Source organism: Acanthochromis polyacanthus, chromosome 5, assembly GCF_021347895.1.
Source record: "Acanthochromis polyacanthus isolate Apoly-LR-REF ecotype Palm Island chromosome 5, KAUST_Apoly_ChrSc, whole genome shotgun sequence".
Taxonomy (NCBI): Eukaryota; Metazoa; Chordata; class Actinopteri; family Pomacentridae; genus Acanthochromis; species Acanthochromis polyacanthus.
The window spans coordinates 15,123,488-15,149,363 of NC_067117.1; the positions used below are offsets into that span (position 1 = coordinate 15,123,488).

Here is a 25,876-nt window from a genome sequence, read left to right on the forward strand (position 1 = left end):
ACAAATTTAACACAATATGATCAAAATTTAATCCCAAAATGGCCATTCAAGAAAATGTATTTCCTGTCTATATCTTCTATCCATTCTCCACCATTCACCCAACATTATTAACAGCGATCATTCAGTAATCAGTCTCACTCTAGATAAATAATAATAACAATATGCATGACGGCTGAGTCACGCTTCTTCATACATTTCACTATTTGTCTCAAGTACAAATGGCATTTTCCTTTAGAATATGTAGAACGTTAATCGGGATTCGCAGAAGCAAAGAAAAACAGCTGAGATAAAAGTTTAATATTTAGGCAGGCAATTTATACAAAGAAAGATTTTGTCTTGCTTCTGTGGTCTGCAGTTCAAACATCAGCAGCTCCTGTTCAACTATGCAACAGTAAATGAAGATGGAGACACATGCCAGTTTATCCAGTTAACAGCAGGTGGCAATGTTGGCTAGAGGAAATCTGGAAAGCAACTCTAGGATTTTCACATGAGAAGCTATGCCTCAGTCCTGAGCAAAGGAGGAAGAAACGCTGTGAGTAGAAATTAAAGAATAATGGCTTTATTGTTTCATATAAGAAACAGCCAAAGACTAAAACTGTGTTAATCTTTGAGTCGGTTTATGTGAAGGCTGGTGATCAAGAAGGTAACTGATGTTATAAGTCCATGTTTTATGTTTCAGCTGGATGCTTCTGATGTCTCAGTAAGATAAGTGCACTTGCCTTTCATCCATTTCAGACAATCAGATAGCTTTGACTGAGAATCTGTTAAAATGTTGAACTTAGACACCCCACCACAAAAAAAATCCGTCTGCAGTGCCTCTTTTCAACACCGGGGGCACTATAATTGAGAATAAAGGTCAAAGGACAAAAACTGTCCATGGTGACAACAGTTTTCATACTGTGTTTCTAACATTACAATACATTTTAACGTGGGATATTGAGAAAACAAACCTTTGGCTCACCAGCAGAGTGTCTGCAGTGGAAAACGGTGAGGAGGCAGCATGAAAGACTCGGATGGAGGCGATGAACTTAGTGACCTGCAGTGGAAGGAACTCTTCATTCTTTAATCTGCTCTCAGGGTGATAAGGGTGTGCATGGTGGCTGTCAAGGGTAAAGAAGGGGGGAGCAATGTTCACTGTTCAGGGGTGGGGAGGAAGCAGGAGCGGGTGAGGTTTGAAAGGTGTGTGAGCGTAACAGGCCGTTAGAGGCTCCCCTTCCCTGACCACAGGACCACTGAGAGACAGCATGTGCCTGCTTTTAATACTGGTCCTGCAGAAAACCAGAGCAAGGCAGCGTTCCGTTTGAAACCGGAATTCACCAGAACAAGTGTATCCTGATGTGGTGAGATGCTGGGGGTGAGGAGGGGAGAGGAGGGAGGGAGGACACAGAGGGCGCCATGTGGCAGGCCTCACTCCATCTCTGGTCTAAATCTGCACATGAAAGCGGAGGTGGAGAGGGTTTTTGCAGGCAGTGGGAGGAAGCACTAGAGGGTGTTTGCAACACTAAATGAAATTTTAATAAATACAAATATTTATGTGGTTAAAACTCAGCATGTGTGTCATCTTTCTGAGACCCCGAATGACTGCAGAGGCCTCCAGGACTTCCTGGTGAAACATCTTTTCATTTCTTTACATTGCAAAGCTGATTGCTTACTGACTGCAACCATTTTTGATCAGTTTCTGACCCTAGTGATTGTAATAAAGCTCAACAATTCTGTAAAGCAGCTATAATCAGTGCTTTCACAGATGTCATCACAACTTCTATGTGAAAGATGTTACTCATAATAAAGAATCCACAGTGTCTAGATGCAAAAGGTAGTGGGTTAGCATTGTAGCATATATGTATTTATGTATATACCTTCACTGAGCAACACATAAATACTACACAGGGTCTCATTTCTCTGTCAAAAGAGCCTAAATTCATTGCATCCATGCTTCCAGAAGATGCTGCAAACACTGCTTTGAGTTTGTGCTCCGTGTTTACATGACTACATCACATATTTCCTATAAATTCTGTACATTCATGCTGTTGATCTCCTGTCTACCACATCGGAACGCTCTGCTATTGGATTCAGATCTCGTGACTGTTTAGTGAGGCCTTGAAGTACACTGAACTTCATATCGTACTCGTTAAAACAAAGTTTGCCCGCTACAGCCTCAGTCTATTCTCAGGTGACATGAGTTTAACCTGACGTGGTCGTAGGATCATGACATAAAGCACCAATGCAGTTTCCCTCCAGCAGTTCACTTTTTCTTCTCTGGTGGTGCTGTTCCATCATAATCCACCAAACTGTCACTCTGGTATGAGCGTAAGAAGGAGAAAAATAGCAAGAGAAAAGGTGAGGAGATTGAGAATGCTGATCAGGCAGACTCTGTTCCTCAAATCACAGGATCATCTAATCTGATAATACCTACTGACATAAAAACACACAAGGGAAACCTCCCGAAGGTCAGAAGCGGCTCATCATAGTCCACATGAAATACCAGGAAATGTCTGACAATTATTAAATCCAACAAATTTGCACATTGTGTTTGTAAAATTATGAAACATAAAGAGAGAGAGAAAAAGAGAGAGTGTGTGTTGTGGAAGAAGCGAAGTAGAGTATGAAGGATGTGGTAAAGCAGCCCAATGGTCAGCTGTGTTTCTCTTCTCGCTGTCACTTTCTCTCCTGCACCTGCAGATTTGTGGCAAAACAGACACACAAACACGTCTTGTAACTGCAGTCTCACAGCGTCAGGGTCCTCTGTGTGAGCAGCAGCTAAGGACACAGTGAATTCGTCTAAATGCTTTGATATATTGTTTTGTTGTTGTTGTGTTTGTGTTTATGTGCGTGTGTGTGTGTGTGTGTAGTAGGCATCTCCCTATACAAAGACAGAGAGCGAGACAAGAGATGGATCAGATCTGGTTTATTCCGTCTCTCTCTTTCTGTGTGTGTGTGTGTGTGTGTGTGTGTGTGTGTGTGTGTGTGTGTGTGTGTGTGTGTGTGTGTGTGTGTGTGTGTGTGTGTGTGTGTGTGTGTGTGTGTGTGTGTGTGTGTGTGTGTGTGTGACAGGATGGGTTAGCTCTGCAGAATCAGCTTAAGCAAAGACATTTGTGCACAGGAGGAGGAAAGTCAGCGGATTTATATCCTCAAAATCACAGCGGATCAGACAGAATGCTCAGAGAGATGCACAATAAACAAAGCAGTCACACACATACCTTGACACATAATCAAGTGCACATGAACACAGAAACTCAGTATTTAGGCATATGGACGCTCTCAGAAGCTGCTCAAGACTTTGTCATACAAGAGATGGACGTGATGCTTTCGTTTATGTACTTCTGGAGGTCAAGGCCACTCAGTTCCCTTTATGAAACACATACATTTCAACAAAGATAAATAGTTCATCTATCCGAGTTAATTTTGTTTGTAGCCATGGTAGCATCTAACTCTGATGAAAAGATGTCAGTTCAACACTAAACAACCACAACCTTAGAACAACTAATAGGTAAAGTGAATGATCATCTCAGTATAATGTAATGATTTGTTGGAAAACTTCATGTTCTGGCATGTATGTCGATGCTACTTTAACATACACCACCCTCTAAATACTGTTGCAGTCATTGCTAGTATCTCCTCCATTAGGACAATGTGCCCTGTACCACAGTAACTGTTCAGGAAGAGCTAGAGAAACACACCAAGACGCCGATCCAGCCTCCAAACTCTGCAGATCCCAGTTTGATCGAGCAGCCACAGGATGTACCTGTAAAAGCCCGATCCAAGGAAGCTGCACGGAGGCAACACACAGAACTCAAAAGATCAGCTGCGAATGTGTTGGTGAAAAAAAAAACACAGGACACCCCCAGAGTACTCATGTTCATGCCCCATGAACCTACTCAACTTTAGTTTGGAAGTTCTAGTGCTGTGCCTGATCAGTGTATCTCAACAACTATTGGATGGATTGCCATGAAACTGTGTACAGACATTCAGGAGCACAAAGCCTCCTGACTTTGGTGATCCTATGGGTTTTCCTGTAGTGCCACCACAAGGTTGTCTTGTTTTAGATGGAATATCTGTACAGAAATTGCATGGATGTACCTTAAATTTTGTTCACGCATTCATGTCCCTAGAGGATACATCCTACCGCTCACAGCTTGTTACAAAAACATTTTTGGTGACTATAACCAATTTCCCCGTTTATGACAACGGTTTGGGGGACAACATCTTAATAAATCTCCTGATTAATTTGCATTGTGATTTAAAATACTGTATAATTATACGAATAGTTGCTTTGAGTGACAAGTGGGTACCATCACAGTCGATGCCATGCCTTAGCTCTGTTTACACTCCACCTTTTTGCTCATTTTTGGATAAATCAGGAGTTCAAAGGAGTCACTTGGCATTGCCAAGATGTTGGGGAGCCAGAGGCACTACAATGATATTCGAAACTGCTGTTCAGAGAACCTATTGGTGGTCACAGAGGGTCTGTACATCTTTAAAAACTGTCTATACAATCATACAAGGTGGAGGAGTCTGTTGACTTTAATACCACAGAGAAATAAATGGTTATCTATACATCACTGCTTTCAACCAGGAAACCAACCGAAAAAATAAAACCATATATTGAGCTTTTTGAAAATTATTAACAAAAGTAAGTAAATATGATCTCTATTTAAGGATCTAAAACTAGCAAATGCATTTGTGTCATCCATTAAAAGAGAAATTTAAAGCTCATCCATTTGTCTTCTTCAACCCTACAGACATTTAATCAATTCTTTACTTGCTTTCTTGGTGCAGATAGGTTATTTTAAAAGCCAAAGGTGGTACATTTACATCATCTCTCGAAATTGAGGAAAATTCTCCAAATGCTTGTCTGTCTAGTTCAGCCAGTTTATGGTGTTTAACATGACTATCTGCAGCCTTTCTGTTAATTTTCACTGATCAGTAGCAGCATTCACAGTCCTTATTAAGCACAAACTATTACACAGATTTGTGTATGCTCACTTGGCATCCAGTGCACACACTCAGACACACAACCACAGGGACTGGATTCACACGAAGACAAAATAAAGACTCAGCGATGTGAAATTGATGAACACTCACAGGTTGAGGGAAAAAAAAGTTGTTTTGAATTCTACAACTCCCCGGACATCTCCAGTGAAACAGAGACTGATTGACAGGTGGTTTGTGACAAGGTGTTGTAAACTCTCACTTCCTGCTGCTCTCTGGGCAGGAAGTGAAGTGGTGAACCTCTGACCTGTAATGACTTGGAAAAGATCCTTTTCAAGACTGCACACAGCGAAGAATGAGATCAAATCAGGACATTTGAAAAGATATTAGAGATACTGAAGACAGTCTCTTAAACTCTCACTTTTCACATTTAATTGTTTTTCAGTATTGAATCGTAGGCAATTTTGCTTTTTTGACAAAATTAGCAATAAAACTATTCTTTAATGTCAAAGTGAAAACATTTAAATGTCATGTCAATAATAACAAACTATAAAATAGCAGATTGCATAATGAGTCACTCCCTTGAAGTCATTATTTAGTAGATCCACACTTTGAATTGGGATTGTGTCAGTAGGACTTGAACAGCCTTGCCCATTTGGAGACTGCAATTTCACCTTGTTCTTCTCTGAGAATCTGCTCCAACTGTCTGGTTCTTTTTCAAGTTCAGCCACGAATTTGATAGTTTTGTAGCTTTGGCTGTTTGCTTCAGTTCACCGTCTTGCTGGAAGACACATCTTCTCCCAAGTCACTGCTTCACGTTGTCTTCTGGGATCTCCAAATTCTTTGCTGCATTTATTTTACCCTCTACCTTCAGAAACCTTTCAATGCCTCACTTCATGATGCTGCCACCACCATGCTTCACAGGGAGGGATGGTGTGTTTATGATAATGCAGAGTGTTTGGTTTCTGTCAAACGTAGCATCTAATCTGACAGCCAAAAAGCTACATTTTAGTCTCATCCGACCAAAAGACCCTATTCCAGTTGACTTCAGTCTCCCACATGCCTTAAGATCTCTACTTCAGTTTTTTTTTCAACAGTGTCTTTCTCGTTCCCATTCTTCCACAAGGCTTTGACTAATGAAGAAAAGATAACAGTTGCTGTATCAACCCTATCTCCACAAAAATGCGCTTCCACAACAAAAAAACACCAACAACAACAACTGCATATTCAATTATGTGTGAGAAACTAATTTTGTGAAGACAGGAGTGGCTGTATGCATAGTCTTCCTCATCTCAGCTGCGAAAGCTTGCAACCACTTCAGAAGAATCATAGGTGTCTTGGTGGCCTCATTAGTCTCTTTCTTGAGGAAGTCCTGCTCTTGGCAGATTTATGCATGTGCCATATTTCTTTCATTTATCAATGGTGGATTCAATTGTACTCCAAGCAATATTCGGTAATTCAGATTTTTTTTTTTAAACTTTTCCCCTGACTTATGCGTTTTAGTCACATTTATATGAAGCTGGTTGAAGTGTTCTTCTGGCTTTTTGACATTAAAGATTCTTTTTTGCAAAACAAAACAAACAGAGAAAGAAAAGAAAAAGGTGTAGATTAAAATTGGGCATAATTTAAAGTCAAAAAGCAAACAAAGAGATAGGCAAAGAGATATAGGCAAAAGAGCTATAAGCAAAGTATAATTATTGCAGTACCGTTAAGAATGCATGAACACATCCATCATTTAAATATTGCAGCTGGTAGATGTGGGCCTATTTTGAAAACCCTGTATACTGCTGACTAGTGAAACATGAAAGAGCTGTCTGAGAAAACCAGCTTCATCCTGTGTGTTTTCAAAGAGGGCACAGGGTTTCCTTTGAGACAAAGCTAAAAGATTCTCGATGGCGTATATTCTACATGTCTCTGAACTCTAAAAGGATAAACAGTGTTCATTATAAGCATATTCCCTCATTGGGTGCTTGGATGTTGGTGGTAGAAAGTGGTGAAATCAGATGATTGTGAAGACAGTTTGATTCAGCACCATGACAAGAATATGCAGTGCTTTCCTGTTTTATCTGTGAGAAATAAACATCTAGACAATGTAGAATATGTTTTATCATTAATACATATATATATTTAGATGGAAGGCCGTAGGTCTAGTAAAGTAGGGAGGCAGTGTTTGAAGATGAGCAACTCCTCTCCTCTAGGTGTCACTGTCTGCCTGATTATTCCAGCCTGCAGCAGAGTACCTTTTTTTTTTTTTTTTTTTTTAAATCTCACTATTACACGTCCTCCAAAATGGCACTGAAAGTTCACAGCAAAAAGTTTCCTCTCACAGGCTCACAAAGCTGCTGAGAGCAACTTTTACAGAGAAACTGGACAGTAAAATGATGATATCATACGCCTAAATTAATTTACCCATATTTTCCTTAGCGGTTGTTGACAAGTTAAAAGTCTGTCAGTGAACATTAAATTCAATAAAATTCTTAAAATTTGGTAAAATGATCTTTTTATGAATAGGAAACATTTAAAAAATCCAAGTCAACATTAAATTAAATTAATTTAAATGACACCCAAAAAGCAATTAAATAAAAATAGATTAAATCAAATTACACAAGAACAATTAGTTCAATTAAAAACACATGTATGATCAAATAAATATATAAACACAACACAAGCAAGCAACATTTCAAATAAAATACATTTAAAAGAACAACATTACATTAAATAAATTTGCTTTTGACTGAACAAACCTTTGAAGGGGTAATTATATATTTGATCTGAAGCTAATGCATGAGTGCCCATAAAATCATTTTTACTAATTTAAGTTTTTGTTCTTTGTTTGTTTGCTTGTAAATTATAAGACAAATGCAGATCCTAATGTCATAGTTTGCCTTATTTTTTTACTCAACTGCCTTCAAAATAAACATTTAAACATTAAGTTTTCTGGAATTATTGCTAAAAAAAATGACATTATGATGCATATTCACCACAGCATTTGACTGACACTGAGCAAGTGTAAGGGACGAGAAAACTGTCAGTGTGCTTCTACCTTCTCTTGGACTTTGTAGCAGTGTTAGGTCTAAAATGGTTTGTCAAATAGTGCTTGAGCGAGTACACGGGCTCAACTTTTTAAGAGTTTCTCTGCTACTTAGCTACTTTGACCTTTATATAATGTTTTCTGAATACAGCAGTCTATCAGATTTCGACCTCATCAAGTCTCAGATCTTTGTATTTATACAGAATACACTAAATGTTGCACATCCCAGCCCACCCCGGTGAGGGATCACATCATCTTATCTTCGATTTTGTCTCTTGAGTCGAGAAATAGAAACATCTGGGTCACAAATCAGGTGATGAAACTATGATTTTAAATAGGTAATTCACACGTGGAACTGCAAAAATACACAAGTTGATTATGGTAAAAGAATAATGATGGCTAACAGGAGATGAAAAGCTCAGAAAATCACTGCTTACCACAAACACATTAGAATATTAGAGGAATGTTTAGGTCGGTTTGTTGTGGAGGTTTGCATCTATCAAAGCATGTCAGTAAAGGTCATCACACTGGTTTAACTAGATAATATGAAAAAAATGGGAAATGCTCTGTCATTGTAGGGGGAATGAAGGAGGAGGAGGAGGAGCAGCAGCACTCCTGGCTGGCTTGACTTTACGTTTGACCTTTTCGGGAAGGAGAACTAATCCTTGAATATAATAGACTGTAAGATATGGAAAATGACTGCGCTGTTATCTCTGTTACCCTGGAGACCATCAGCAGCACCCAGGGCTGCTGCAGCTGCCAAGTTATTAAGCATCCAGTTTGTATATATTGGGGAAAAATACCTTCCTTTTTTTTCTGTCATAGCTGGTCACTCCCCATAGACACACTCATGCACAGTGTTTAATACTATAATAAACAGCTTCCTCTTCATTCCTGGTGCCTATAGGACACTGATATTTATTTCTTATCTTTGCATGAAGCTGCTGCCATTGTGTGGATAAAAGTTCATTTCTATCAGTAGGGTGTTTGTTTTGTGCCTAAATTCGAGATAAACCAGATTGCTGTTCTTATTTTCCTTTATTGGAATTTGGTTTGTAGATATTTCAAGAAAGTTTCCAGACTTTGGTGTAATGTGACTTTGGGCAGCAGCCAACTTAAATCATTTAATTGCTTTCATTATAGGGTCTAAACCAAGATAATGAGACCAAATAAATAAATACCTCCTCCACTGTCTGCCTGTGTGTGTGTGTATGTGTGTGTGCTTTAAGTGAATCTAAAAAGGCCTGTTTACACACCCTGGATTAATACCGCTCCTGCTTGCGTTTGCCATTTGCAAAAATTTCCAACACATGAAAACATTATTCAAATATATATTTTCCCTCCCTGGATGGAAGCTTCTGCGTCTGTTTAACTCTTATCCGGTTAAATCCAAGATGAAAGAAATAAGATAGACCGCAACAAAGAAGCGAAACCTCAGATGGCTCTTTGAGATAACCCAAATAAATAAATAAATAATGAATGAATGAATGGGAAAGCGCGTTGAATTTATGCCGTCAAACGCTTGACTTTGCACATGCAGAACATTTAAATAACTTGGAAATAACAGGCAGCGCCGTGATTTCCCAGCCTGCTTCCCTCCTCCTCCTCTATCTATCCATCTATCAATCATCCTCACAGATCTGGTCCAGTAAGTGATGCATTCCCTGCATTAGATGTATTTGTTGTGCGAGTTTGAAAAGGCGGCGATAATCTGGGAGCGAGAGATAAGAAATGCCATTTATTCCGCGGCACTTTGGAGCCTATTTCCCGGGCCGATCAGCCCCATTCTCCCCGACACCTCCAGCAGCTCGCTGATAACGATTAGGCTATTTATTATCTTCACAAAGAACAAAGATTAGCCAGCACCGATGAAAAATTACCCCGGGATGGGCTATAATCAGTGGGATCCAAGGATCCTAGCAGCATTGGATTTCTCCTTCAATCTCACGCGCACACATCAATGCAACGTGCTCTCAGCGCAGAAAAATAATCATTTGGATAGAAAATTCTCATTTAAAACACCAGCAAATGTAAAGGGAAAAAAGAGAAAAACAAGGAGAAAAATAAATAAAATGATAACACTTAAGATTTTAAATGAGTTTCCATTAAATAACGCTATAACTCACTATGTTTTGCACGTGACACGGGCTCATTTTTTAGTCCTCTTTATTAATACCTAACACCTCCTTCCTCTCAGTGCCATAATGAAATCCTCAGAGCTGAATTGGGGAGCGACCTCTCCTCTTTCTCCTGAGCTCGGGTGAGAAAAAGAGCCGTAAATAAAAGGCTGGATTGAATTAATGTCAAATCCTAAAATGGAAGTGGATGTTCGCCGCCGATAACGTTTTTTATCGCCAGGCCAGATCAAAAGGGCTCACACTCAAAGCATGTGTATTTCCACATTATCATGCTGATGAGCTCTAATGCTGCTCACTTGTCCCTCCGCTGCGTTCTGCCTTCTCCAATCTATACGGTGGATTTCCTCCTAATGCTGCTTAGAAAGAATTGTTCTCCACATCTAGAAAAAAAGGAGTCTGGTTTTGGTAGTGTAGCCTGGATTCTTTATTAAAATGTATAGAATATTTATATATAATAATGTGAAGTTGCTGAGTTCAAATTGTGTAATTATTATAGGAAAAATATTTTAGATGGAGCTGAAGATAGATATTTATCTTAGAATATATATATAATATGATGAATATATATTTATTTTATATAATACATGACTTTTCTCCACACTTGGTCCCCCTTGGCACAGCTTGTAAGACAACTATAAAAAGGGCAAAGTTGACAAATTGACATTAGGAACTATTTCCTCCTGCAACCCAGAAAATAAAAATGAAATGGTGTTTTGTGTGGCTCTGCTTTTTGCAAATAGGCCAAACCATTGCTGATCGTCAGAAGTTTCATCATAGTGACAATTATATTTTAGGTATAAGCACAATTCACGTCAAATTCCTAATTTTCTTGCTATTTTTCACGCACACGTCATAAGACTTTTCGCTCATTAAATCACTGCAATGAGTCCAAGCCAATTATTTTTAATAGAGGTGTGTGTTTCTGCAGAAAAGAATTTCTTCAATTGAGGAAATTCAAACTATCTAATCTCATCTGACCCCCCCCCCCCCCCCAAAAAAAAGTTGGTCTTTCAGTCCTCGTTGGCTCGTTCTTGGAAATCTCAGCAGGGTCAGGAGGATGTACTTGATGTATTATTAATGCTGCCACAGTGTAAATATCAGTTGCAGCGTCCTTCCTCGAGTTCATCCGCTGGGACTGACTGAGGCAGAGTGCGGGCAACCCCCGTCTCTCTCTCTCTGTGTGTATCACCGTGTCTGTGGCCCTCAGAGCTGAAAGAAAAAGTTCACGTCCTGCTGAATCTGTTTTTTCTTCCCTAAGATGCGGTGACGTCACAGAGCGGCGTCAAGCAGGCGGCCCGGGCTGCACGCGCTCCCTCTCCAATTATTGTCTGTCAATCACAGGGAGAGAAAGTGTGCGTGTGCGTGCGTGCGTGCGCGTGTGCGTGTGTGTAATGCAGCTTGGACTCTCTGCAGAGCCAAATCTGATCTAAAACCAGTAAAAAAACAAAACAAAACAAAAAAAGTTTAATAAAAAAAATAAACCACATGCAACAGTGCAGTACATAAAAGATCCATTTTTGTATTTAAACACAAATTAATTTTATTGCCACTATATTAAATTATATTATAATTGCTATAACCCTTTTCAAATTAAAAGCCTGGTGTCTTAGAACACTGTTGCATTGTTACATTATTAGATAATATTTATTTCCCTGATCAAGCTTTCTTAATGAACACATGCCTCGTGTTACTTTGCTTTTAAATAGGATGCAGCAAGACTAAAAATAAACACTAAATAATAATAATGTATTATTGCTGATTACCTGTCCTTGTTTGCTATTACACAATACATTCAAATATATGTTCTGCAGTCTGGTTATGTGTTCCTGAAAAAAATACATATTTCACTTCAAGTTGACAGTCATTTTTGTTTCTGCAGTCTTTATTATCAATGAAAAATTAAATTCCATAACGTAGAAAGTGGTTCTAAAGGCTCCAAGCAGCCAGACAACGTCTCCACGAATATTAGAGAAACATCTCCCTGATTCTCGGCTTGGCTTTGCCTCCTGCAGAGGTTGAAGGCAATTGGCTGAGTCAAAGCTGGACTGGAGACTCCGCCCCTGAGCTTAACAAGGCTGGCCCCGCGCTGTCAGCCACAGTTAGACGTGTTGCTTGAAGTCCCAGCGGACTGACTTTTACTCCGACAAACACCGAGCGAAACCTGGAGACGACCTGCAGCACAGAGAAAGGGAACAGAGAGCGGATTTTTTTTTTTCCTGCCAAAGAGGCGTGAGCTGTTCGGACGCTGAGAGTCAACCACTGGCAAAGGTAGGGCATGTTTCTGTGGCTGTCACGGTGCGTAAAACAGCCTGGTCAGGGTTCTGCGTAAAAATGCCCACCAGGCTGTGGCACTTAGGGTGATACGGTTTACAAATATGGTGGGTGGAGATGATCTTTTTTCTGAAGTTGCATCACAGTAGAAGCTGTGCACAAGCGTTAAAAGGACTGACTACAAACACCTCTGCCTTTAAAATATTAACATCTGATGTTTGCTTGTTGCAGGTTTCCAGTGTCAAACTCGACTCGATGTCCAAGAGAAGAGAGGGACTTAACTCAGAGGAACGACAAGAAAGCAAAACACTAATCCTGTGCTGTGGATGGACACAGTGAAGCACATCTCATAAAAGGACAGATAATTCAGACTTTTCCGTGTCCACTCCCTGGATTTTCTCTGACTTTACGCGCTTCAGGGAGCCGCAGAGATGGATGTGGCGGCCGATCAGCCCCGCTGGATGCATCACCACGCCGTGCTGAACGGACAGCATCCGGACTCTCACCATCCCGGCCTGGGCCACAACTACATGGAGCCCACGGCGCAGCTGCTGCCTCCGGATGAGGTGGATGTTTTCTTTAATCATCTGGACTCACAGGGAAACCCGTACTACCACAACTCTGCCAGGGCCAGGGTGTCCTACAGCCAAGCGCACGGTAAGACACAGGGTTACATAAATTACACAGAAACTCAGGGGCTGGTCAGCATGAGAAGCAGAAAAAAAAAGTTGTTTTTCACAATGTTAAAACAGTACAAGTGATTCTGGCATTTCATAGTATGTTAAAATTGTTAATTAAAATGCACATTTTTCTATTATATTGTATAAATGCATTGTTGCATTAAACTAGTTTGTTTATATGTATGTGGCTGTTGATTTTAGTGCTTTTGTATTTTATGTTGGACAATTTTTAATATATTTTGAGATGAGATACTTCATTTTTTTAAAGCATATTTAGTTCAGAAAATGCAGATTTAATTTGTCTATTTTAGTGAGATTGTGCTGCTTTATTTGGACGTTTAAATCAGGCCAGTGAATCAACAAGTCTCGGTTATTTTTGCATCCAAACTTGCCATAGAGGGTGGATCAGCAACCTAATAAACTCTGCTGCTCCTCCACAGCTCGTCTAACAGGGAGTCAGGTGTGTCGGCCTCATCTCCTCCACAGTCCGGGGATTTCGTGGCTGGACGGAGGGAAAGCAGCCCTGTCGGCTCACCACCACAACGCCTGGGCCGTGAGTCCCTTCAGCAAGCCCAGCCTGCATCACCCGGGCTCCGCGTCCCCCGGCGCCCTCTCCGCCGTGTATCCGTGCGGCAGCAACTCCAACGCGGCCTCCGCATCCTCGCTGACGCCGCCGTCCCACTCCAGCTCCCACCTGTACACCTTCCCCCCCACACCGCCCAAAGACGTGTCTCCGGACCCGGGGGGCTCGTCCCCGTCCTCCTCCGTCACCAGAATGGACGAGAAGGAATCTATCAAATACCAAGTGTCGCTACCGGAGGGCATGAAGATGGAGGGCTCCAGCCCGCTGAGGAGCAGCCTGGCCTCCATGAGCGCCCAGACTCCATCCACCCACCACCCCATACCCACTTACGCCCCCTACTCTCTCCAAGCGGCCCACGAGTACGGCGGCAGCCTGTTCCACCCGGGCAGCCTGCTGGGCTCCTCGTCCAGCTTCACCCCCAAGAACAAAGGCAAGACACGGTCCTGCACCGGTGAGTCCAGCTCAGATCTGCTGCAGCTTTAAATAAAGGAAATTAAAGGTGAACCCAGTCAGACAGTGTTTGGATATAGACGCAGAATATATTGATCTTATCTTTGCGCTGCAGGAGAAACTACTAACTAAACCAAACCTAAAGTTAACCCTCAGTAACCTAATATATTTCTAAAACGCCCTGTGGCACTTTAGTGGAGACAATATTTGTGTAGGCCTGTTAGTGGTTGTCCTTTTGTGCAGCTTTGTATCGTTTTGCAATGTGTTTTAAATCTTAAATCAATCTATAAATTCCATATTATTGTGATGATATTATTGTAAGAGGATTATTAAACTCATTAATTGTGAACCTACACAATCATTCACAAGCTACCTGTTAAAACTGAAGCAGTGTCTAAATGCCAGATAAAGAAAATGTAAAATTATTACCACCCAACTCTCAATGAAATAATAAACTGATCAAATGAAAGAAAATAATTTAAACAAATAATATTTATTGATAAAACAAAATCTTAATAAGAATCCATGCAGCCTGTCAGAAAGGATGCTCCTCTGTTATTTTATTACCATTTAAATTATAAAACCCATTTAATATGTTCAGAATTACCTGATTAGGAATTATGCGATAATTTATTTTGAGTATATACAATAAATTACATTAAACTCATTTACCCCATTCCATGCCGTGATTTGAGCATCATTAGGCGTTAATATTCTTTCAAATATGACAATTTAGGTAAAAATAACTTATAAACAAAATCCTCCTCGTAATAACAGGGATATGTCCCCCCAGTAAATGATATTAGAGGATGGATCTGCTCTCGACACAGAGCCACTTTGATAATCCTCTTCTGTAAACCGTGACTTCGTAATTATGCCTGAGCTGGCTGCAGCAGAACAGCGAACTGGATCCAGCCCAGAGGTGTGAAAGAAAAGAGCCTCAGGCGTACACAGCCAAAACCTCAGTATTTAGGCTAGTAGTCACTTCTCTGTTACATAAGACATTAATACAGTGTCCTGATTGTTATTTGATTACACACCAGGAGCCTCCCAGCTTCAAGCCTGTTGGTATTATCAGAGGTGTAGTGTGGAGTAACCTAAACTTACTTTCTCTTATGAAACATCTCTACTCTTTCACAGAACACTGATTAGCCGCTGGCAGAAACATGAAGGTTTTATTACATTACCACCTAAATTATTCTATGGTTGTTTGCTTTTAGAGCTATAAATGAGTCAAAGGTTTTTAACTTTGATTTATTTCATAAAAGCCGTAATAAATGGCTCTGCCGAGGGCTTTTTAAGAAAATAAAGTGAGAAAAATGGGTGTGGAATTGATCTTTTAGAAATGCTGAGCGTGAAAGCACAGAGGAAGTTACTACAAGCGTAAACTCTTATCCAACTTTTGGCTGTTTTGTGCCTCTGCTAATGTAAACCGTGAAGGAGTCATTTCATTTTCCGGTGCGCTGCATGCAGACAGTTTCTCCCTCTTTACTCTGACTAACTCTCAGCGGGCACAAAACCTGCTTTAGCTAAAGATGTTTGTTTGTGGGGCTGAAGCTAAAATTACAGACAGAATCCAGTTTATGTGTCCACACACACGTACACATGAAAAGACAATTCTGGCTGTAATTGTTCATATATTACATGACTTGTAATTTTCCCTCAGAGGGCCGTGAGTGTGTGAACTGTGGAGCCACTTCCACGCCTCTGTGGAGACGTGACAGCACCGGACACTATCTGTGCAACGCCTGCGGCCTTTACCACAAGATGAACGGCCAGAACAGACCACTCATCAAACCCAAACGCAGGCTGGTGAGTCCACACTGCTGCTGCCGTGTTTAAGAGAACAACGCCAAGTGTGTGTTCTGTAGGGTAGTAAATAAAAAGAGCGTAAAATGAAGAGGGAGGGGGAGGAGGCACAATTCCAGGAAAGTTATATTTTCCCAATCAGTTTCCAGGAATTGTGTTTCCAGTTCACCTCTTGCTCCTTCAGTTCGGGCTGCTATCCGAGTGGGACTGTCTGCGTTGTTTCTCTTATCATTATTAGAGCTACTTCTGATACTGTCATTGATAGCAGGGCCGGCGTGCCATCCCTCAAAACAACGCTGTGCCTCACTGACACTTTTTTGGCCATAATGCTGCTGTGATATGTGCTGATTTATTTATTTTTTTAATGTGAGGGGCAGAATGTTTAAATAAAGGTCAATTGATTTTGGACAAGTGGGCAGCAGTGTGTTGCTGTCTAGTGAAAACTATGTGTCTCCACTTTGGGTTATTTTCATTTTTTCTACTAAGATTTAGTGTACCAGTGGTTTTACAACATTTTCCTGTTTGTTAGGCAAAAAAATAAAAAATAAAAATTCACAGTCACAGAGCTGACAATGGTTGACATTTTGGAGACTTGTGGTTTTTAAAGGACAGTGGGAAACTAGAGCAGCAGATCAAACAGCTTTTCCCCCACCATGAACTGCTTGAAACATCAGCATTACTACTGAGAAGTAGGTCAGCATTCAACTCCAACTTCACATCACACCCATCCATCCCATGCAGCTGATCACTTTAAAAACGCTCACATCCATTTAGACATTGTTCCCCACCGGGGTGGAGCTGACTTTCTGCAAAGGTGAAATCTAATTTTGAATAAATAACACTAAATTTGCTTGAAATAACTCTAAATGCACCTACATGGTCACTTTGCTGGCACTTTGAACGCATCCCTGTGCAGCTGCTGTTGTGTGCTGCAGCAGGAGGCAGCTGCGAGAAGAAGAGTGTTTACAGAGTCAACACGCATTAAATCAGAGGGAGTCCAATATTAGGACACACTACTGTGGAGCAGGACTTGGAGAAACGGTTTGAAATAGTTTGATTTTCGAGGGAAGTTTAGGAAGGCTAAAAAAAAAAAAAAAAAGCGAATGGCTGGATTTTACCATTTGTTTTAATGAAAGCAGCATAATCGAAGCAGACTGTGCCATGGCGCGACGAAATGTGCGCAACTTCACCCTTGCTGAAAAAAAACACGACGATTTACTAAGAAAAGAGTGCAGTGTTAATACTAATACTTGATATTAGAAGACACTACTGTACGAAGTCACGTAATAGTTTTTAAAAATGTGTTTTATTCACCTGCGTTGATGAAAAGTCAGTTTTTTTTCGACGCGTGCGCTCCAAGGATTAAATCTACTTGACACCGAAATACGAGCAGAAAAACAACAGTCGGTTTCATACAAAATATACTAGCTTTTCTCCCCCCAGCGACATAAATGCATATACGGTCATATATCAGGCCTGGTTTCCGTGCTGCTCGGCCTGGTTCGTGCTGCTCCACCGCGTCGTGCGCTCAGAGGCAGCAGCCCTCCAGTTGTTTCCTATCCGGATATCTGACCGGTCCAGATAAAGCAGCGGGGGCCAGAGGCTGCTTCCTCCTGTGGCCTCCTCACTAACTATAGGCCCACAGCTCACTTTCTAGTGGTCAATCTCTCTGTCCACCACAGAGAATGAGCAGTGCAGTGGATTTAAAAATACAAATATATATTTTTAAAATGGTATGGGAGCTGATGTGTGACAAGAGTATGGCTGGGCACAATTACGCAGCTCTCACGGTAAAAAAAAAAAAAAAAAAGTAAGGAAAAACATGGCAAGTTTCACCCACAGTTAGTGACATTTTGACTGAAAATGATATAGATTATTGTAATCATTTCTTGTAGTTAAAAGCACGCATTAATTATGTTAAATAAGCATTATATGGCACGAGACTCTTGCCATAGAGACTCCGATTTGTCTTCTTAAACTAACCAAAAAATGATCTTAAACAATATTTGTAATGTCACGCCCTGTTTCCCAATCATGTAATGTCTTGTTTGATATTTTCATTTGAAATCTGCCAAAATATTGAGGTTGTCTACTGTAGTCATATACAGTATAGTCATGATTATTTTTAAGCAGGAATTTCATCTGCAACTGTTGCAATTAGTGATTATTCATGGTTTAATGAACAAAAAAAGGCAAAGCTTTATTGCTTCCAGCTACACAAGTTCTGTTTGGTGTTTTTTCACCTCTTCCATGATACTAACTGAACAACTCTGGGCTGCAAGTTGAGAAAATGAGACATCTGAAAATGTCAGTGTGTTCTGGGAACATGTGATGAGCTTTTTGCACGAACCGGCGGATTCAGCGTCAAGCAATCTATAATAACAATCTTTAGTGGCGGAAATGTTGTGAAGCTGTTTAAATCAATAGAAATAGAAAGTTCAGCTAATGTCAGATTATGTATACTGAAAGAAATACCCCCCCAATAAAACTGCTCTAATCAAAGCCCAATCTTTATTTTTCCACAGTCTGCAGCAAGACGAGCAGGCACCTGTTGTGCTAACTGCCAGACGACCACCACTACGCTTTGGAGGCGCAATGCAAATGGAGACCCAGTGTGCAACGCCTGCGGCCTCTACTATAAACTGCACAACGTAAGTATTTGACTGCTGAACCCCAGTCTGGGCCCAGTAGGACCAAGCAGACAGGAAGTGAGCGGGCAGGTTACATTGATTGTTGAGTGATAAGAGAGAGAGAGGAGAGGGCGAATGAGGGTTGTTTTACTCTCAGACACTGTTGCACTCGGTGTTTTCTTTCTTTGTGCTTTATTGTTTCCATGGTAGGCGTAATCCCCTTGAGACTCACAATGGTGGGACTGTTTTGAAGTGGGACTGCCACAAGGCCAGTCTCCTTATGAATAGAATTAAAGCTGGAGGCATCAAAGTTGACTATATGGCTGCTAGGGATGCATATTTGTAAAAAAATTCTACTTATAGCTAAAGCTTTGCACAACTCACTTCTCTGTGACATAGTTGCTGTCTAATTAAACTATTTAAATTAAAACAGTGAACCATGCTGTTGCACTGGATGACGTGTTCCTTCACGACATTGAACATGGGCGCTGCAGTTTTATTTTGCATCATTCTCATATATATATATATATATATATATATACACATACACACATATATATATACACACATATATATACACACAAACCACAGTGTCCAGCTGTTTCAGGAAATCATAAAGCCTTTAAAAAAAATTAAACTCCATGCAAATGACCCGTTTATGGAAGTTCTTAGTTGGAACCTCTGTGGCCGAATGCCTCAGATGGGATAAAGAAAAAAAAAGTAGGACTGGACTGCTTGGTTTGGGACTTTATGGAATAGAATAGAATATATTTGTCATTGTACAACCAAACTGTATGCAAAACTATTCAAGTGCAAAGAGTAAAGAGCATCAGAGGTATATCAGTATATAATTTAATAAATAAAAGAAAAATGCGTATGTCGGCTATATAAAGATGAATCTATTTTCTATTCTTTATTGCCATTTGCAGACAGAATTGAAAGCATAGCTCTTCTTTGAGCACTTAAACTTCACAGATGCATTATTACCTCCGCCAAGGAGGTTATGTGACACCCGGCGTTTGTGTGTCTGTCTGTCTGTTAGCAAGATAACTCAAAAACGCCTGGGCAGATTCACATGAAATTTTGAGGGGATATAGACTATGGTAAGAGGAAGAGCTGATTTAATTTTGGTGGCAATCCGGAAAGGATCCTGGATTCTGGATCACTTTGAATTTTTTTTAGTATGTTTCAGTATGTGGTCCAAAATATGACAAAAACATCATAGGTTAGTATGTCGTCCAACAAATTGGAACAAGGTGTCCAGATAGCTCAACTGGTTAAGAAGGTGATTTGTAAACAGAACTGTGTCAGAGACACAGGTTTGATTTCAGCTCATGATCCTTTACTGCATGGGTTTCCTGTTTTCCTCTCTATCCTTGGCGAAGGTCTGCACTCTCTGAGTGCTTTTCTAGTTTACAAATGGATTTGGTTGCGTTTTTAAAATCTATATCTTTAATTCCTGAGCGCGAAAGAACTGTTCCCCCAAAACTTTAACCACATCCTTCACCTCTCCGTTACGCAGGTGAACCGGCCTCTGACCATGAAGAAGGAAGGAATACAGACACGCAACCGGAAAATGTCCAACAAATCCAAAAAGAGCAAGCGGTGCAGCGACAGCTATGAGGAGTTCTCCAAAAGTCTGCACGACAAGAACTCTCCCTTCAGCGCCGCCTCTTTGGCCGGTCACATGTCCATGGGTCACTTGCCTCCTTTCAGCCACGCCGGACACATGCTCCCCACGCCCACCCCGATACACCCGTCATTCGGCCACCCACACCACTCCAACATGGTGACGGCGATGGGCTGAGAGGACGAGGAGAAATGTTGGCACGGAGCTGCTTCAAGAACCTGAGATGGTCCCATGAAGGGGGATGAGGGTCGAACCGGAGGACAGCGTGTACAGTGTTACAGACATGCAGCTTGTGTGTCTTCATCTTGATTATCTCTCGATTGCATATGCCAACGTTAGGGTGGAGAACAGAGGTATTGTGAGGGGAAAGGACCTTTTGCTCCTTATCTATAGGTACCTATTCCGATGGGGAGAAAGCTTCTGCTTCCTGTCAGCCAGGCACACACATATAAATACGAAAATGTCATTGCACCTCATAGTTTTGTCCCCACTGACAGCCTGACTGACTGCAGTGTGGCTTGATATGTGCTGAGCAGGTTTGTAGTTACTGTGAATATTGTAAATGTGTGAGACAGAAGGGGGTGGTCAAGAGAAAATCTCCTTCACACCTTTAAAATGAAAATATGCTGGATTTTTTGCTCACGGACGATTTTAAAAGGAATTTTCACAAAAGAAACACGCAAACAAAAAAGGTTTATGAATCCTAATTTGACACTGTTTATTATAATTATTGTTATTATAATTATTATTGTTATTCAGATAATTTATTTTCACTATTGTTTTTTTCTTTGACTATATTACCTGAATCATAATATGGATACTGTTATCCCAGTTATGAATATATTTTTAGCTGAAGTGCTTTGTCTGAGGTGGTCGACATTTATACTCTCAAGAAATAAAGAGATCAACTTCATTATCCGATCTGTTCTGCCTATTTAATATCAGATATGTACGTCTGTGAGATGAGGACGGATACAGAAATTTGCATGGCTAAATCTGATGTTGAATCTGAGAGACACCGGAGGCAAATGTATATTTTACCAGCAGCCTTCATGATGGTGCCAAGTCCCCTGAATCTAAATCACAGCTGAAGTAAGTGTGCACTGTTACAATAACAATCTCATGTTACAACAGGTGCTCCGCATCCTTTTCTGTATCCCCGTCCCTCTCTAGAGCATCAGATTAACAGTCAGCCATCTTACCCTCAGAGGTTTCTCCACAGCTGATGCTATTATCTCCAAGTGGAGAACATCTTTACATTCTTCTGCTAATAATCTGTGTCATATTCATCTAGCACGTCTACCATCCTGCCAGAGTTGGAGAGCATATGCTTGCTCTCTGCTACCTGTTAAAAACAAGCTAAAAATCTGGTGCCCATTGCATACTGTTGATAATAAAAATAAAAAATATATAAACCTAGCTATGATGACTGAGGATACTTATTTCACACCTGATACAATTCTATTAATTTAAAATCCAAAATAGATCACATGACTACTTCCATATAAAAGGGGTTATGAACCTGTAGAGAATTATCGACTGGAACGTTCTCCTCAACTCTAAGGAGTGTTTTAATGTCTTTAAGCTCTCTGTTTTGGTTTTACAGCATGCAGCTTTGCTCTTTTGGTTAAACGCTCTTATGTCATTGTTGGCCACAACAGACAGCGGCATGCTGTCAGTGAAAAATATCCGACAAGACCAAAAAATGAAAGAAAAAAAGACAGATATTAACTGTAGCTGTTACACATACTGAAGGATTTAATAGAGAATGGTGGAAACAAAAATCACAGCTAACAGGAGAGTGAATGTCCAGGTGGCCAGAAGCACAGCTCTAAGTGAATGATAAGACCTCTAAAAAGTTTGTTCTATTAACTAATAGTATACTAGTGTTGTATTTATAGCTTTTATTACTGCTTTGCTATGAGACCAATGTCTGACCTGGACACGGCATCTTTTTATGCTTCTGAGAGAAGTATTACACATTATTACATTAGTCAAGGAGGTCAGTGGTGGGGGGCACTGACCTCCTTGACTGTGTAATACTTCTCTCTTTTCAAGGCAGCATTTGCACACAATAGAACAGTTTCAGTGTATTCAAGTTCCTCCTCTAACCTTTGTTGACATGAACCACCACTTTCTAATAAACAGGTTACTTTACTTGGGAAGGAAGATCAGTTCCGTTACCAGAAACGGAGCTGGCTGAGCCGTGAGCAGATGCAGCTGGTTAAGTAACAGTGGGAGCCAGAGTTACTTAACCAGCTGCATCTGCTCATTGGGTAATACACTTATGAAATTGGCTTTTTCTTGATCAATCTGGTACATCAGGCTAACCCAGCAGTGATATAAGACATCACTGCCAACCCTGTTTCTGCCAGTCTGAGAGGTGGTTTGTCTTCAGTTACAAAATCAATCCACAAAACACGACTTTATACCAGCAGGCGACAAACTGGTTACACTGCACTTCTACTGAAGAACAGTGAAGTTCTAGGTAAAGCCATTTAATTTGGAATGAAATCGCACAGGCTTGTTGTTTACTGTAGATAATTCATCACAATGAATGTCATAACAGTTTCAGGAACTAAGCATATAAAACTGTGTTTTTGCATGCTGTAAAAGCTTCAAAATCAGAATTTTAACAAATATTTAAAAATAACAGATTTCTATTATCTGAAGATTTTCTTAGTTGTATAATATTTATTACAGGAGGGATAAAAGTATGAAAACCAGTGGAAGCCTACATGCTAAGCATTTTAAAAAGTGTGGCATTTGCATGAAAAGTAGCATCAGCAGCACGATAAACATGCAAAAACATGCATATTGGAGCATCTCAGCATTGCCTCTGATACAGTTTTGAGCTATGAAATATCTCTGAGTGCAGGAGTTCCTCAGAAAGCTAAAGGGGGTTTCTGGCCTGAGGCACTGAGCCTTGAGACACGGAGTTAAGGGTCAGCTGAAGTGTAGCCTGCAGCCTCCTCTCAAGACTCCCCCAACCTCTAACCCTGGAAGCACTTACCCTGTAATTCTTCCAAGGCCTCTCACAGACTTTTTCACAGTCACCTTAAAAAATGCCATGTCCTCCCCGAAAATATGACAGAGCGAAAACACGAGACTTTCCCCTGTAAAGAGATAAAAACAGCCGAGCAGTAAGAGCCACTTTGTAAAGGTGAACCTCTGGCAGGACCTTTGTGGAGTGAAGGTTGTGGGACTGGGTGGGCATCCTAAATCAGCTCACAAGGGAGATTTATAACTCCCACCTCTGTGCAGTAACATCTCTTTGGAATGCTTGTTTTTCTACCAAATTCAATTACAGGAATTCAAAAACAAGGACAGAAGTGACTTCAGAGGAGTGACTTAGCAGACAGATGGTGATAGAGGAGATGAAAGGGAAGTTTTATCCAGTGCAAAGAACTAATAATGATGAGGCGAAGGGGGCACCGACCAGAAGGGGGAGAAAACAACTCATCCACATTATTTCTGGACCCTTCAGAGCTGAAGTTAAGGCCGTGTTTGTGAGGTGACACCGCTTAACCCTAAACCACCAAGCAACGAGAACATTATACACAAATTTAAAAATTCTACTTTAGTATTCAGGATTATGGAATTTGATTTAAAAGCAGAGTTTTGTCAGAGATTTTGGCAGGAAGCAGATAAATATAATTTAGCATGCAATTAGATTTTCTGTTATAGAAAAAGGAAACCCGTAAAATTGTTTGGCCAATAAATTATGTAAATATTTCAAATTGTCTTTTCAGAATGGTATTTTTATTTAGAATTAAAACAAATTTGAAAAACCCTTTCTTTTTGCAATACGAAGAGCCCAAGATCAGGTGCAGAGTACATGCAGTATAGATTACATGACTGATTGTACGTGATACATGCGTAAGTACAATGAAATTATATTTCAGAAAATTTGCTGTTAGTTGTAAGAGTGTTCTCAGTTGTCGGAGAGCTTGAACTCTTTAAGATGTCAAAAACTAGCTTGATGGTGAACAATAGGAACATTTAGGATTGGTAATGAAAAAACAGTAACAATAAATATGTTCACTATACAGACACTACTGTTTAATAGTCTGGGATCACTTAGAAAAAGTTTTTTTTTTTTCCAGTGAAGATAACATTAAATGAATCAGTGTAGACATTGTTAATGTGGTAAATGACTATTCTAGCTGGAAACAGCTGATTGTTAATAGAATATCTCCATAGGGGTACAGAGGAACATTTCCAGCAACCATCACTCCTGTGTTCTAATGCTACATTGTGCTAGCTAATGGTGTTGAAAGGCTAATTGATGATTAGAAAACCTTTGTGCAATTATGTTAGTACATGGATAAAAGTGTGAGTTTTCATGGAAAACAAGAAATTGTCTGGTTGACCCCAACTTTTTGAAGGGTAGTGTATGTGTAAAATAAATACATCTATATATTTTTTCCTAATGATTATGGGGGGCTAGAACAATCCAACTGTCAATATAAAAATTACACTCAACAATAACCGTACATCATGTAGCATTAGTGCATACATTTTGAATTCTGGTGAATGTAGTGATGCTGCTGGTACTGTTGGAACCATACATACTGTAGTTTGGGATACTGCATCATTCCCACCACAACGTTAAAATCACCTGCCTGATATTGTGTAGATTCCCCTCATGCTGTAAAAACAGCTGTTATTCACCGAGGCATGGACTCCACAGACTTCTGAAGGTGTCCTGTGGTATCAGACACCAAGACATTAAGAGCAGACTCTTTAGGTCTTGGAAATAGTTTCTGTAGAATGGACAGATGTGAGATCAATTTTAGATCTTGAGAATTTGGAAGGCAGATGAACACTTTCAGTTCTTTGTTGTGTTCCTCATACTATTCTTGATGCATTTTTGTAGTGTGAAAGGGCACATTATCCTGGTGAAAGAGGCCACTGTCATGTGGGAATGCTGTTGTCATGAAGTGAGAAGTGTATGTGGTTTGAAAGAATGTTTAGGTAAGTGGTACATATAAAAAGTAACTTCTGCATAAATGCCAGGACCCAAAGTTTCCCAGCAGAACACCGCCCAAAGCATCCCCGTCTCTTTCCTATAATGCATCCTGCTGCCATATCATCCTGACATAAGGTCCACATGTGAAAAACAAAGGCAATTTTAACATCTTTCTGAGGAAAATATAAGCTGCACATTGAAATTGATTAAAATTGAATTGAAATTGAATGCAGCATTTGTCTTTACTACGGTTTTAACTCAACAGCTGCATTGTGTTAATGTAGTATGGTGAATATCACCATCAAAATAATTCAGACTACCTAAAACTAATTTGTCTGCATGCTTGTTCAGGTTCCGTTGGCCTATCACTAGATGGAGTGGATTGTTCATTACTCATAAGTTTGGCAATTTGATCCCCAGCCCCTCCAAGAGCAAAAGTGTCCTTGGCGCTTGTCATATCTAAGTGGGATTCTGAATTAAAAGGTGTTCAGTCATAATCCCACCATTGGCTCTTCCACCAAGCACACACGCCTAATGTCTAAACCTCTCATACTGAGCAGGACTGCTATTGCAACAACGCATCATTAGTAGGTAAAACTAACCTGTTTCATGACAGGTGAGCTCTTTGCATGGCGACTCTGCCACCATTGGTGTGTGAGTGAATGAGAAACACATTGTAAAACCTGAGGTTAAAAAAAGCACTGTGTAAGTGCAGATCAATTACTGAGTAACCACAAGAAAAATAAGCCTTCA

General features: G+C 40.3%; 1 protein-coding gene across 1 annotated transcript; it reads left to right on the top strand.

The window, feature by feature from the left end:
- The first annotated feature begins 12,172 nt into the window (after positions 1–12,172).
- Positions 12,173–21,064, top strand: gata2b (GATA binding protein 2b). The gene is made up of 6 exons (XM_022191075.2): positions 12,173–12,366; positions 12,601–13,026; positions 13,490–14,083; positions 15,749–15,894; positions 18,417–18,542; positions 20,044–21,064. The coding sequence occupies exons 2-6, from the start codon at positions 12,801–12,803 to the stop codon at positions 20,326–20,328; spliced, it is 1,377 nt and encodes a 458-aa protein (XP_022046767.1). The 5' UTR covers positions 12,173–12,366; positions 12,601–12,800; the 3' UTR covers positions 20,329–21,064.
- Positions 21,065–25,876: the final 4,812 nt, after the last annotated feature.

Coding starts and splice junctions, on each gene's coding strand:
- gata2b (XM_022191075.2), top strand. CDS start 12,801: ATGGATGTGGCGGCCGATCAGCCCCGCTGGATGCATCACCACGCCGTG. Junction 14,084..15,748: donor CAAGACACGGTCCTGCACCG/GTGAGTCCAGCT, acceptor ATTTTCCCTCAG/AGGGCCGTGAGTGTGTGAAC. Junction 18,543..20,043: donor TCTACTATAAACTGCACAAC/GTAAGTATTTGA, acceptor TCCGTTACGCAG/GTGAACCGGCCTCTGACCAT.